General features: G+C 40.2%; 1 protein-coding gene across 2 annotated transcripts in view; it reads left to right on the forward strand.

Moving 5' to 3' along the window:
* The window catches only part of adhfe1 (alcohol dehydrogenase iron containing 1), a 34,327-nt gene that overhangs the window by 13,127 nt on the left and 5,930 nt on the right, over positions 1-15,270 (forward strand). For both annotated transcript variants that reach the window (XM_063064417.1, XM_063064426.1), the window contains 5 exons: positions 5,746-5,942; positions 7,560-7,637; positions 8,686-8,791; positions 10,905-11,057; positions 12,781-12,879. In XM_063064417.1, the coding sequence (XP_062920487.1) occupies positions 5,746-5,942; positions 7,560-7,637; positions 8,686-8,791; positions 10,905-11,057; positions 12,781-12,879 (633 nt within the window). The remainder of the gene's footprint in view (positions 1-5,745; positions 5,943-7,559; positions 7,638-8,685; positions 8,792-10,904; positions 11,058-12,780; positions 12,880-15,270) is intronic.

Genomic DNA, 15,270 nt, shown 5'->3' on the forward strand with positions numbered 1-15,270 from the left:
TCCTGTGGGTGGAGGTGTGGTCGCCTGCAGAAAGGTAGAAGTATAGCACTCTATTCAGTGGCAAAAGGCAGAGGGTTGCATTCCACAGCATGATCCTTGTTCACAATTCAATTCTTGGAATCAGAAATGTTTCTGAATTTACACTCAGTGCTGACCTGAATGGTATACTCAATATTGAGGCCTACAACAATTTATATCAATATACCTGCAGAATGGACATAACACTATAAAATAAATTTCAACACAGAAAAGCAGGAGGAATTAAGCTTTGGCAAGAAAAATAAGTAGGCCACATAAAACTTGGAAAATTATACTGCCGTAAATTCTGGTGTATAAGCCGAGAATTTGGTCCTAAAATTAGGGGGTCTGCTTATACAGAGGGTGCCAACTTTGGAAAAACGAATACACGGAAGACAGGTCATATTTATTGGCTGTTTTTGAGTCAAATACAAAAGAAAATACAAACACATGAAATCTATGCAAAAGAAAAGATCTACAAAACACATTCTGTTTCTGAATTTACTTGTACACACTGTTGTCATCAAACGTTCGGAGCTTGAAACTCTCACACTCTTCATTATCTGACTCTCCAAAAATCGCGTCCCATTTTTCGACACATGAATTCTTTGAATGGTTTGTTTAAACTCACATCTAGTGGCTGGAGCACGGACGTCAAACCACCGGGGATGATTGCAATGTCCGTCTTTTCAGCTTTCAATGCTGCTTTTGTCTCACCTGACAAGTGCGCTTTGAACACGTCCCAGACAAGTAGCGACTTTTCCTTCCTGAAACCTTCAGGACATCAACGCCGCACCTCTTTAACCCACTTCAAGCAACCCGTTTCATCCATCCAGCTGCGTTCTTGAACATAAACAACAACACTCCGTGGGAATTTTTCTTTCTTTGGGAATGTTTTCCTCTTAAGAATTACCATCGGTGGTAGTTTGGTCCCATCAGCCGTACACGTTAACACAACAGTAAAATGTTGCTTCTCGTGTCCAGTTGTTTTGACACGGACAGTTCTGATTGACAGTGCAGTTGCCAGCAAAATCAAAGAACATTGGTGTCTCATCCATGTTACCAGTCAGTGGGAGCGGGTAAGAATATGCCTTTCGATGCTTGATTACAAACGATTGGAAGGCCATAATCTTATTCTCAAGGTCGCTCGGCAACTTCTTAGCAATCTTTATTTTTTATCTCAACACAAGGTCACATCTATTCATAAATCGGGTGCACCAACTTCACGTAGCTTTGAAATTTTCGCTGACCTCACTGTTTTTTGGCCCATTTCAACACTTGAACTCGAATCATTTCTCTGGTAACACTGTATCCAGATGATCACTGGTGATTCACCCACTCTAAAACTTTTTCTCCCAGTTCTGGCCACTGGCATGTTTTCCTGCAGTTTGCACATTTCGCCTTTGGCATTTCCCTCAGCGTGTCCTCTGTCTTTCTCCACTCTCTCACTTGTTTCTCGTTTACACGAAACTTCTTAGCAGCTGCAGAATTATTTGTTCCTTTAGCAAAATCAACAACCTTCAGCTTGAAGCCAGCATCATATCGCATTTGTTTTAATCTTTTGCACATGGTGGGCGCAAATTCAATACTGAGTACATGTACTGATCCCGCCACCCCGTGTTATGTTTTAACGAGATTATGATGGGCACTAAATGGTTTCATGGGGGTTACATTTCAGAAGATTCTTTACCATTGGGAACCTAATCCAAAACTTCCCTCCCTGATTTATTTATTAAGAATTTGCTTCTAACGTTCTATAATGTGTAGGCCTATTTTTGTAGCAGGTACTGGTTCACAAAATTTCCAGGTTCTGGATCCAGCAAAGCTGAGTATTGGCATGTGAGATCTTGTGATCTTTTCTGGTTAAATATACAAAGGTAACATGAAAAAGTCACTTTTTTAACCTTGAAAATAGGGAGTCGGTTTATACACCAGAATTTACAGGTAATTGGCTGGAGAGCATTAATCTAGAAAAGAAACACACAAATCATTAAAACTAGTGACCATTAAAATAAGGACAATTAAAAATAAAGAAACCAAGTATAAAATACAATGTTTATCTACAGATGCTCAGTATTGAAAAGCAGAAAAGTTATGTTAAGCTTGTGACAAACCTTGGTCGGACTAAACTTGGTATTACCTTGTTTAGTTCTAGCTGCCATTTGTGAAAAGTGCATGATACTAGAGAAGATTAGGGGTGTGGAAGTTGCAGTAAGGCAAGGATAGCCTGGGACAATATTAGCAAACTGAGACCACCGGAAACATTCCTGCTTACTACACACAAGATAGGCTGGGTTGATGGCGGCAGTGTGTTCTCAAGGCAAACAAGTGAGGCCTTTGCACTTCCCATGGTAGGGAGTTTAGGACAACAGGGCACGACTTCAGGATTGAAGGACATCCATTTAGAACAGAGATGCGGAGAAATTACTTTAGTCAGAGGGTGGTAAATCTGTCGAATTTGCTGCCATGAGTGGCTGTGGAGGCCAAGTCATTGGGGGTGCATTTAAGGCAGAAATAGATAGGTTCTTGATTAGCCAGGGCATCAAAGGATATGGGGAGAAGGCAGGGGAGTGAGGATGACTGGACGAATTGGATCAGGCCATAATTTAATGGTGGGATAGACTCAATGGGCCAAATGGCCTACTTCTGCTCCTATATCTTATGCTAGTGAGACTTTTCCAAAAGGGTCTTCTGAGGCATAGTATCCCTTTACACTAAAGGGGGTGCTAGAGACAGATGAGATGAGGATAATGGAAAGATGTGAGCTATACCCAACAACTAAGGCTTTACTAACTTCCAAGTATCATCAACTGTTCGCTTAGAGTTTTGAATGACTTCAGCACCTCTTTTATGAATGGTGATTCCTTGTGAGTAAGAAATTCAAATATATACAATTAACAATTATCAATATCTGTATCTGATAAGCCAATTATGTATAAAAATAGCATTTTTCTGTTCAGATTTCAGAACGGGGTGTGTGACAGGGCCCCATGCTGTTCTCCTTGTGCACGAGTAAAATAAAAGGAATGCATGGGTCGTAAAATGCTCAGCACAGCCAAGAAGGGCCAAAAGGCCTGCTTCTGTGCTGTAGTGTTCTATGGTTCTAACAGTGCGTGTGTTCTGAGCCCAGTTATTTAAAAAATCTTGGATTTAAATTGGTATCCTATTCAGGTTTAATATCATCCAGCATATGTCATGAGATTTGTTAACTTTGCGGCAGCAGTACAGTGCAATTCATGATAATATACAAAAAACTACTCAGATTTCTGTACCTCCTTCCTGAAGGTAACAGTGAGAAGAGGGCATGTCCTGGTGGTGAGGGTCCTGAATGATGGATGCCATCTTTTTGAGACATTGCTTCTTGAAGATTTTTTGGTTACTACAGAGGCTGGTGCCCTTGATGGAGCTGGCTAATTTTTCAACTCTCTGCAATTTACTTCGATCCTGCGCAGTAGCGCCCCCTCCCCCGCCACCACATCAGACAGTGATGCAGTCAGTCAGAATGCTCTCCACAGTACATCCGTAGAAATTTTTGAGTGTTTTAGGTAACATTTGAAATCTCCTCAAGCTCCTAATGAAATACAGCCACTCTCTTGCCTTCTATACAGCTATATACTGGGACCTGGTTAGGTCCTTCAAGATATTAAGACCAATGAACTTGACATTGCGAACTCTTTCCCTTCTGCTCCCTCTATGTGTGTGTTCCCTCACCTTGCCCTTTCTGAAGACCACAATCAGCTCTTTGGTCTTTCTGACGTTGAGTGCAAGGTTGTTGCTACAACACCACTCAACAAGCTGATATATCTCGCTCCTGTACGCCCTCTCGTCACCATCTGAGATTCTGCCATCAATGGTTACATCATCAGCTAATTTATAGATGGCATTTGTGCTGTGCGTAGCCACACAGTTATGGGTGTAGAGAAAGTAGACAGTGAGCTAAGCACACATCTCTGAGGTGCGCTAGTGTTGATTGTCAGCGAGGAGGAGATGTTAATACCAATCCACACAGATTGTGGTCTTCTGGTTAGGAAACTGAGGATCCCATTGTAGAGGGAGGTACAGAGGTCCAGGTTCTGTAGCTTTCAATCAGGACTGTGGGAATGATAGTGTTAAACACTGAGCGTTTAGTCAATAAACAGCATCCTGACATAAGTACTTGTATTGTCCAGGTGATCCAAGGCCACGTAGAGAGCCGATTATACTGCACCCACCATAGATTTATTGTGATGATAGGTGAATTGCAATGGGTCAAGGACCTTGCTGAGGCAGGAGTTGACTCTAGCCATGACCAATGTCTCAAAGCACTTCCTTACTGTAGATGAGAGTGCTACAGGACAATAGTCATTAAGGCAGCTCATCTTTTCTTCTTGAGCACTGGTATAATTGTTGCCTTCTTGAAGCAGGTGGGAACTATAGCCCAATGAGAGATTGAACACCCTGCCAGTTGGTTGTCACAAGTTTTCAGAGCTTTACCAGGTACTCCATCAGGGCTTGTCATCCTATGAGGGTTCCCCTTCCTGAAAGGCAGCCTAACGTTGGCCTCCGAGTCAGAGATCACAGGGTCACCATGTGCTGTAGGGATCCTCATAGATTCTCTCTTTCAAAGTGAGCATGAAGGGCGTTGAGCTCATCTGGGAGTGAAGTATTCACTGTAATTCATGCTGTTGGGTTTCGCTGTATAGGAAGTAATGGCCTGCAAACTCTGCCAGAGCTGATGTGCATCAAATGAGAATTGAGGACCATGTTAACATTATGAATTACGATCAGGAGTAGGTTATTTGGTCCCTCAAGCCTGCTCACCTCAGCTCTGCATTCCCCTCCGGCCACAATAACCTTCCCACCACCTTGTTTATCAATAATCTAGGTATCTCTGTCTTTAAAGCGTTCAAAAGACTCTCTTACACTGGCTTTTGAAGAAGCTAACTTCAAACATGCATGGCTCTCCAAGAGAAAAAATATCATCACATTTAGTATGATTTCCAATATATGTTATCTACCTCTTAATTTAAAGACTGTGCAATGAATTGGGTGAGACAACAGATAGATAAATCAATGAGAAAGTAGAGGTAGATGAGAAAGCAGGTGAGAAAAGTTGAGTGGGGCATAAAGGCCAACTTGGACTAGATAACTTTTATGTGTCAAATATTCTACCTAGCTTATCTCTGCTTTCAGTGACTGTTCCACCCTTGGCAGTTGGAATCCTTTATAAATCATAATCTCAAGCCTAAGCATATGATTGTAGAGCAAATTTCAAAAGATATACAGAAACTTAAATGCCCTGGAATCTTGCCTTAACAGGATAATACCAGTTCTTCAGTCAGTAACACTGGAGGCAGAGTGGGAAATGAAGGAAGCATTGAAGATAACTTTTTTCCTTAATATGTTTTCAAATTCTTTTCTGCAGGAAGATGTACCAGATTTCAAAGGCAGTGACATTGTTCTCGTAAGCCTTCTCCTTCACCGGTCCCAAGGATGAGTTGCTTCCTCTCCAGTTGTGTGGGTTCCAGGGTGGTTGATAAAGCCACTGTGGGACTGGGCCATTAGCAGGCCTCAGCTGCCCCTCACTGTTGTGGCAGAGTCTGCAGGTCCCCATTGGCCACCTGAGAACCCACAGAGCTGGAAGGAAATCAAATAATTCCTGATCCTGAAGGATCATCGTAGGAGGAGGATATTTTACAATTTTTTTTGACAATTTAGTCACTTTATAATGTTTTATGATGTCTCTAGTTTCAAGGAAGCGATAACATTTGCGAGACAAGGACAATTTGATGCGTATGTTGCTGTTGGAGGTGGATCTGTAATGGACACGTGTAAAGTGGCTAACCTCTACAGCTGCAGCCCTGATGCTGAATTATTTGACTATGTCAATGCACCAATAGGAAAGGGAAAACCCATCACCTTTAACCTCCATCCTTTGATAGCAGGTGAGCTCATGCAAAAAATCTTTTAATAATAAAGTGGGTTTGAATTAGCAACTGTCTAAATGATATAGAAAGGGCATTCACAAACCTATTGTCAATGTGATAGAACTGTGTAATTATTTGTGATATTAAGTGTAATTTTGATTGGTCTAAACCTCTGGAAAGGCTCAGGAACAAAAACTGGTGTTCCTGGTGTAACTATGATGGGACAACTTGGTCACTTGTAACAGATGAATTGACATCATTTAGAGTGCCGTTATTTGAAAACTGCTCATGTTTTACGCACAAAGTCAGAGTTTGTTAGCCTTTACATAAGGGAATCCTAGCGGATGCAGAAGGCAATGAAGAGAACACCAACATCTGTTTAAAGAAAAATATTCTTTTGTGTTAAGATTAGCTTTATTTGTCACATTGACATTGAACCATACAGTTCGATATTTTGCATCAAATCAAATGAGTGAGGATTGTGCTGGGCAGCCTGCTAGTGTCACCAAGCTCCTGCTGCCAACGTAGCATGCCCACAACTCACCAGCTGTAATCATACGTCCGGAGGAAATCGGGGCATCCAAAGGAAATTCACGCAGTTCACAGAGAGAATATAAAAACTCCTCACAGACTGCGGCAGGAATTGCACTATATTAACGGTACGTTCATCGCTGTGCTCCTGTGCGCCCCAAGCCACACTTTACAGTACTGTTTATGTGCTTAGAGGAGCAGGAATTCCTTTTAGGCCAACAGGTTTACCTGTGACCTTTAAGTACCCCCATCACTGCATCTGTTCCCTTTGGTTATCATCTCCCAACTCCCACCACAAATGGATTCCCCACAACACCATCTCTGTGACCAGCAATTTCTCTTCTCCTTCTGTCCTGCTGCATCCTTCCGCCACAGGTTTTTCCTGAGATTTCATTTAGCGATACGGCGTGGAGTAAGACCCTATGGCCCTTTGAGCCACGCAGTCCCAGCAACCCCATAACCCCAAATAACCCTATCCTACTTGTGGGACAATTTACAACCTACCTGGTACATCCTGGACGGTGGGAGGAAACCGGAGCACCTGGGGGAAACCACACATTCCAGAATGCGTACAGAGACTCCTTACAGAACCGCGCCAGAATTGAATTCCAGAACGCCCCAAGCTGTATCACCGTCACACTAATCGCTACACCACCGTGGAGCCCAAGATGGTTGACAGGAGGGGAGGAAAGCCTATAGAAATAAGCAAAAAGATGTAATATTGTAAAGACTGCTGGATGTTCAGAAAATCTAAGCTTCCAGGTGTCTAGCTATAACTCCCCCTTTACTGTACTCAACACATGGAGTAATATATTATCAAGTTGTAATTTTTGAAGCTTTGTTGATGAGACAAAATAATGCTTATTCTGTACACTATATCATGATTTTGTGATCATTGCACATTTCAAGGAAAAAGAAAAATACAATTGAATTGTGTCTTTCATAATTTCAGGATAAATCACTTCACAATCACTAAAGTTTTTTCTGAAGTGCAGTCAAATTTGTTGTACCTTAATTCCGTCCTGAATCTGCATGTTAATCTATGTGGAAAGACTAATAATTGTGGAGTTGAATACTAATCAAGTTACGTACTTTGTTTCCTAGTTCCCACAACAGCTGGCACTGGAAGTGAGACCACGGGTGTGGCTGTGTTTGATTATGAAGCAATGAAATTTAAAACAGGTACAAGTGGGTAGAACTTTCTTATGTCAGTGTGGTGAAAATACTTCTAAATGATAGAAATCGCTTTTGTTTTAAAAACATGAGCAAAAATAGATCATGCCATCTTTTCAGCAAGTTCCACAGTTCATTGAGGACATGGCTGAACTAATGCATCTACACCATTTTGGTTCCCCATCTCCAAATCCCTCATTCCCAAGTATTTTTCAATATTGGTTTTGCATATATTAATCAAATGAACATCCATAGTATAAAGACAAAAGAGATTGCAGATGCTGACTAGAAGAACTCAGTGGGTTTAGCAGTATCTATGAAGGCAAAAGGTTACACTTCTTAAATTCTTTCAGCATTCTGTTTTTGAATATCTGCAGGCCTTAGCTAGTATTTCCAAAGATTCAAACTGGAAATGAAATGAATTGCCCTTGTGGCATACCCCTTGACTTAGAGCATCCTACCAGGGAGGCAGCTCTTCAATATGTCCATGTCATGTCTCATATAATTGTATATATTTAAGTGAAATTCTTTTTTTTTACTTTTTGGATTTAGACAACCTGGCCTCTTTCCGCTCAATTCCTCCTCATAATACAGTACATCAATTTATGCCTTGTGCACCATTGCACAGGAAGGTGATGGAGAAAGTATCATATGGTAAAATGTGAAATTATGTATTTTTGTAGGAGGAATGAGAAGTGGATATTTTTAAAAGGTGAGAGATAGTAAATGTTGGCATCTTGAAGAGTTTGGGAACTTCAGTCACAGTAATTAGATCTTTGGACCATTGGATCTCTGATATTTGATAAGGATTGATCCCCTCATAGGCTGTCACAAAGGCATGAGAGCTAGGTTACCCCTTTGATTACCCCTTTAAGATGAGTAGAGACAGAGTCCAAGCCTAAATTTATGGTTCACAATCTTCCCATGGTTATTGGTGGTCAGTACTATGCTAATAAGTCCTAGTTCATATCACAAAATATCATAGAACTCAGAAGCTTTATAACAATAGAATGTAGTAGTCTAACTTTGCTGCTATGTGCTTTATGTAAAATTTCAGGCATTGCCAGCAGAGCTCTGAAGCCCTTACTCGGGATCGTGGACCCTTTGCATACCTTGCACATGCCTGACCGTGTGGCAGCTTACAGTGGATTTGATGTACTTTGGTAAGAATTATTTTTATCATTTTAAACATTTATGAAGTAAACCTGAACCATGGCCAGGAAATACAAACCTTTGCTAGAAGTTTAGTGGGATATCCTCTTTCTGTTACACTTCTGGCAGGTCTCATAATAGGGGTAGCTTAAAGGAAATTCATAACCAATGTTGTACAAGTTTAAATAATAGAATGAATAATGTAATTTTATAGCAATGTAGTTGTTTTCTTAATTTGTTTAGCTCTTTATTTATCTTATTTTTTGGCACAGTGATTTGAAAAACACACACCTTTGTTGTGTACATTTGATTTTTTCAAATGCTCCTTTGTGGTAGGAATTTTCTATTTTAGTTTGAGAGAGTTCCCTTTCATAGAGGAGTTGGGTTGTTTGTGACAGGTCCCAGGACCTTCAGGAAGTGCAGACTGGGTGATAGTTACGTTTAACCTATTTTTATTCTCACCTATTCTTCTAGTTTCCTTACTCAGTTAGTCCACAAGGAGCCACACAAGTATTTTATTCATACTTTCTTTCCTTCTTCTCCAGCACTTGACCTTTCCCACCCACCTGGCTTCACCTATCACTTTCCTGCTAACCCCTTCCCCTACCCCCACATGTTTATTCTGGTATCTTTTCCCTTCCTTCTCGGTCCTGAAGAAAGGTCTCAGCCCAAAATGTCAACTGTTTATTCTTTTCCATAGATGCTGCCTGATCTGCTGAGTTCCTCCAGCATTTTGTGTGTGTTGCTCTGGATTTAAAGCATCTCCAGACTTTCTCATGTTTGTGGTTTTCTACCACAATGTTTATCATTGAAATCATCTAGGTCTTTAGATGGTAAAATTTGACTGTTACATGTTGTTGTTGGAAAATAAGTTGTGATTAGCTTCTGTATGACATTTACTTATACAGTGGATTCCAGTTAATTGGGCCATTGGTTAATTGGGACAAATGCTTATTTAGGATAATTCTTAAAGAGCAAAAACTAATCGAAAAAATTGCCAGTTTCCCATCATTTTTGGGATACTATGCTGTTTAAATGTGCCGGGAGACTGTTTCTGAAGCTTCTAACAAGCATCAGTCAAGTGCACTTGTGTGGCCTCTATACACTACACTGTGCTTAGAACGAACAGTTTTTAAATAGCATCGGTTGCATGTGTTCAACAGCAGAGAATTTTGTCACTGATAGTTGGTGAGAAGTAAGCAGTAAAACAATTCCAAACTGTTTTGCTCACTTCAGTTTTAAGCATTTAGACTTGGAGATGCTAGAAACAGTTGGGAGTGAAAATGGAACAATCTCACTACTTCAACAAGTTAGGAACTACAATGAGTTTAAAAGTTTTGACAATCATGTTGAATGTTACAATGAAAATGTAGATTTGGAGGATGCATTTGTTGAATGCATTGTATGAAGGCAGTCCATTTACCTGCAGTTGGTGTCTGCGCTGATATTTTGCAGTCAAAAGAACACAGCAGCGTACTCTGGATAAATTCCTCCATCCATAACTATCAGGAAATGCAGTTTAATAGTACTACAGTAGTATTCTTAGTGTTCTAATTTGTTCTGAGTTTCACTTAAATACATAATTTGTTACTCCTCAGTTAAACAGTAGTTGGCCTTTTCTTATGTTTTTTTACTATTTCCTTGAAACGTCGGCTAATTGGAACAGCTGTTATTTGCCAAAATGTCCCAATGTGTCCCAATTAACTGGAAACCACTGTAGTTTTGTGTTTTGAACAGATTGTGCTGAATGATGTATTTAGCATCACTACCAAAAGAGCTCCTTTAGATAAGGCCACTTGAAGTTAAACTAGGAGCAGTGTTTGGGGCGAGACCTAGGAGCCAATGTTCAAACAAAAATCTGATGATTCTTCACAGATGAAGAACTACAAAATGGTCAAATGTTTCATACTGAGCGATTACATTGCTGAGAAGTACATGGATCACAAACCAATCAAATTACTGCCAGAGTAACAGAGATATAAATAGTGATTTTAAGAGAACAATCGGGTAGATAAAACTGAATGTAAATTCATTGTTTATTAATAATATTCACATTTTATAAAGTTTAATTTCTCTACAGCAAAACTACTTAAATTTCTGCCACTGTTCTTATTATCCCAACAGCCACGCATTGGAATCCTACACAGCTCTTCCATACAGTTTACGATCACCCTGCCCGCCAAACCCAGTTAATCGGCCAGCGTATCAAGGGAGCAACCCTATCAGTGATGTGTGGTCCAAACATGCCCTGAGAATTGTGGCCAAGTACATTAAGCGGTAATGCAAAGTTTAGCACCTCTGTTGCTGAAAATTCTACAATATGTGTTATGTGCCAGCAGCAATAGACCACAGACTCAGTTTTTAATGTTAAACAGCTATATTTTCAGTACCTACCCAAATACAGACAATTAAACAAATTACTCTCCAGAAAAAAATTAAGAGTGCTATGCATTTTAGCTCACAAACTACAGAGGTCTAGGAACAGTTCTTCCCAAGTCTTACTCAAACAGAGTCCTAGGATAGCAATCCAGAAGGTTCCAAAAATCCACAGGAACAGGTACAGGTGTCTGTGAGGGAGAGCTCATAAATCCACCCTAAGACGACACAAGGTGACAGTCACAGAAGATCCGGAAGTCAAGTAGTCGTCACTGAAATACTAGAGTCCGTGCAGGGGTAACAAAGTGATGCCTAAGTTCCAAAATCCCCATAGGGATATCACAAGGTGACAGTTATGGAATATTCTGTAACACAAGTGGTCGCCACGTAATACACTGGAATCCATGTACAAATTAACAAAAAGTGGTCGCCACAGGATACTCCAGAAATCCCAAGTACGGATCCTACAAAGTGACAGTCACGTATCCAATATGCACTGCGTGCCGCTAATTATCACAATCTTCTGGACGTGGAGAAGTACTAGACTCGCCCACTGCTGTAGCGAACTCTTCAACTCACTCCACCCAGCTCACTCTCCTGCTGGTAGCTCGCAGTCCCCTGTCCCTTAACTGCCGAATGTTCCAGCAACCTCTCCACATTTTGTTAATGACGTCATCCAACCGCTTCGTCCAGGCGCCTAAAATGATGCTTACGGGGTTAAAAAAAAAGTTGACATGTAACAAATGTCATGTAGTTTTGTCTTTACAGGGAATCACGGCTTAGGAACAATTGCTTAAGATAACAATTACATTTATTAAAAAATATTTGTTTTCAGGAAAAGAACTGGGATACATAATGACACTTGTTCACAGTGCTAATCACTGCCTGCTACCAATTACAATCAATAGGTCAGCATGTTTCCCCGTATATATGATGTATAAACTCTTCTCAGGCTTCCTGCCAGGTACAGGTATCAATTATAACCAACGTTTCAATTACAAACTCTGCCATCGTCTTCAGGGATGATGCCTGGGGATGTCTAGTGAGGACAGACTATAGGGGGGTGTAAATACCACTGGACTAGACATGCCCAGGCATCATCCCTGAAGAAGATAACAGAGTTTGTCATCATAACATTGGTTATACTAAATATCTGTACTTGACTGGAAGTCTGCGAAGTTTATTCGAATAGGTCAGCATACTTATTCGAAAAACTAGCTGGTCCCACCTGATCCCCTGCAGAAACAAAAAATCATGAGTTAGCACAACTAATTCCTAAAGTTCAGATTTCTCGATTTCCTCCAACTTGAAAATGGTTGCATTGCACCTTAAAGATAATTAATATATATTGGAGTCTATAGTTTGCGTCTCTGTGTTTGATTTATTTTATGTTCCAATCTAATCCTCACAGAACTTCTTCCTTAGTTTACTGTGTGATGTACATTGTTAAATTTTTAACTGGTTATTGTAAATGTTTTCATGAAAATTATATAGTTGTTACACTTTGTATATATATTCCAGGTCTGAATTTATTGACAATTGTTTTACTTGTGGAGTACAATCTTAGCCCAGGTGTGAATTACACAATGCTTTTTAAACATTAATTTCTCTTTAAATCTGCTAGTGCTGTCCAAAATGCTGATGACCTTGAGGCAAGATTCAACATGCACCTTGCAAGTGTTTTTGCAGGGATTGGATTTGGAAACGCTGGTGTTCATCTCTGGTAAGCAGTCATGAGCCATGAAGCTCCAAATGTTTCATTTAAGTAAGATGAAAAATGTAATGCTTTAGAATCTTATAAAGTGATTTAGCTGTTACTTTTCCTCCATAAGGTAGCTGATGCCAAACTATTGAAGCCACAAGCTGCTGACCAACTGGGTGAAAGAATTCTCACCATCATTTTGGTCCCCTAATCTGAGGAAAGACATCTTTGCCATAGAGGGAGTACAAAGAAGGTTCACCAGATTGATTCCTGGAACGGCAGGACTTTCAAATGAAGAAAGACTGGATGAATTGGGCTTGTACTCGTTGGAATTTAGAAGATTGAAGGGGGATCTGATTGAAACGTATAAGATCCTAAAGGGATTGGACAGGCTAGATGCAGGAAGATTGTTCCCGATGTTGGGGAAGTCCAGAACGAGGGGTCACAGTTTGAGGATAGAGGGGAAGCCTTTTAGGACCGAGATTAGGAAAAACTTCTTCACACAGAGAGTGGTGAATCTGTGGAATTCTCTGCCACAGGAAACTGTTGAGGCCAGTTCATTGGCTATATTTAAGAGGGAGTTAGATATGGCCCTTGTGGCTACGGGGGTCAGGGGGTATGGAGGGAAGGCTGGGGCGGGGTTCTGAATTGGATGATCAGCCATGATCATAATAAATGGCGGTGCAGGCTCGAAGGGTCGAATGGCCTACTCCTGCACCTATTTTCTATGTTTCTATGTAAATGTGCCTGTTCACAACTGCTCCACACAATCTGCCTGAATGGAGCACCACAAAGAACTTATAGAAAAAATCTAATACTGTATAAGAAATCAAATGCAGGTTCTTAATGAGGGGTCTTCTCCTTTAAGGCTACGCATACATGCTACGTTGTCCTTTGCTCTTATTGCTAGATTACAGTTGCACATAGGTGGAGACAGTATTTTGAAACTTGTCATGTCTGTTGTTTTCCTTTTGTGAGCCTGGATCATGTAATAATAACAGTTGTGAGAAAATCTGGGTCAAGTCCAATCCAATCCTTACCCAACATTCATTCACATACAGGTTTCAACCAGGTCTCCAAGTAACAATTAGTTAGAGAAAACCTAGTCACGTTTACTCTTCCAGAGTTTCAGAGATGGTTATTTGAATGCTGTGATCACTTAACACGGAATCAAGTAACTTGGCCAGAAATACAAGATGAAGTAACCTTCCCCAGTAAGTTTCTAGAAGCTCAGGCATGCAAGTTCTAACCATGATTTTAATTGCCAATACAAGTGTGTGATGAATAATAATCCTGTATCTTCCTGATATAAGATTATACTGTTCCATTTCTCCCAAAGGTGAAATGCTGCCTGTCACATCTAGCTTTGAGAAAACAATTCATGCACCGTGAAATTAATTATAAACAAATACTGTACATCTGAACTACTTTACTAGTACTTTTAAACTGGTAATAGTTTTGCCCTGGACTCCCAGATGAAATAGACCGTCATCTATCAAATCTCTTCATAGTTCTCTGCTTTCTCTGCTCCAATGCCATAATCTAAAGGCTATCTTTATCTTTATAGTTTTCTATTCCAGGCTACATCCTCTTGAGTTTATGCACTTAATGATTTTAATTTCCTTTCTGTAATTATCTTAGGGAAAACTTGGGAGGATTAAATCTAAAATGTATAATATATGTGGCAAACGTTTGACTGTACACCCAATGCGTGAGGCAACCTTACTTAACATTTTGCCTGTTCCATCATAGATTTGCTTCCCTAAAGTAAACTTAAAATACATGAATATGTGTTTTAACATCAACAAACATAGTATAACTACAGCCCTACTTTCAAGGAAATGCTCATTTGGAGACTCTGAGTCTGGATTTATCCTCTGCATCTATACTCCCAATCTTTCTTTTTTTCTCCCATATCGCAACACACTACAAATATCTGCATGTTTACAAAATTCAAGACTTTTTTGTCGGAAACAGTTTGGGATTATGCTCAACACCCACAAAGCCATGGAGGAACCTTGCAAGTTGAACAGCATCAATGGAGAGGAATAAACAGATGATTCAGGGATGGACGAAAGATCTCAGCCCAAAACATATTTCTCTCCATAGATGCCGCCTTGCTTGCTGAGTTTCTCCAGCACTTTGTGTGCATTGGTCAAGATTTCCAGCATTAATAGAACCTCTTCTATTTAGGGTTATGCTCTTTTCGGTCCAGTGTCTCAGTCCACTAAGAGCGAGGTCCAAGTTACAGCCCTTCGCATCGTTATCACATCCAATTTTCTTTCACATTCATTAACTAATGTTCTATCTAGATGAGAACATTTACTCTTTAACAGCTGGAAATTTTCTACAACTATCTTACAGGGGATTTTGTCCAAGGCCTTGTGAAAATCCACACATACTACATCTATC

This window comes from Mobula hypostoma, chromosome 1 (genome assembly GCF_963921235.1).
Source record: "Mobula hypostoma chromosome 1, sMobHyp1.1, whole genome shotgun sequence".
Lineage (NCBI taxonomy): Eukaryota > Metazoa > Chordata > Chondrichthyes > Myliobatiformes > Myliobatidae > Mobula > Mobula hypostoma.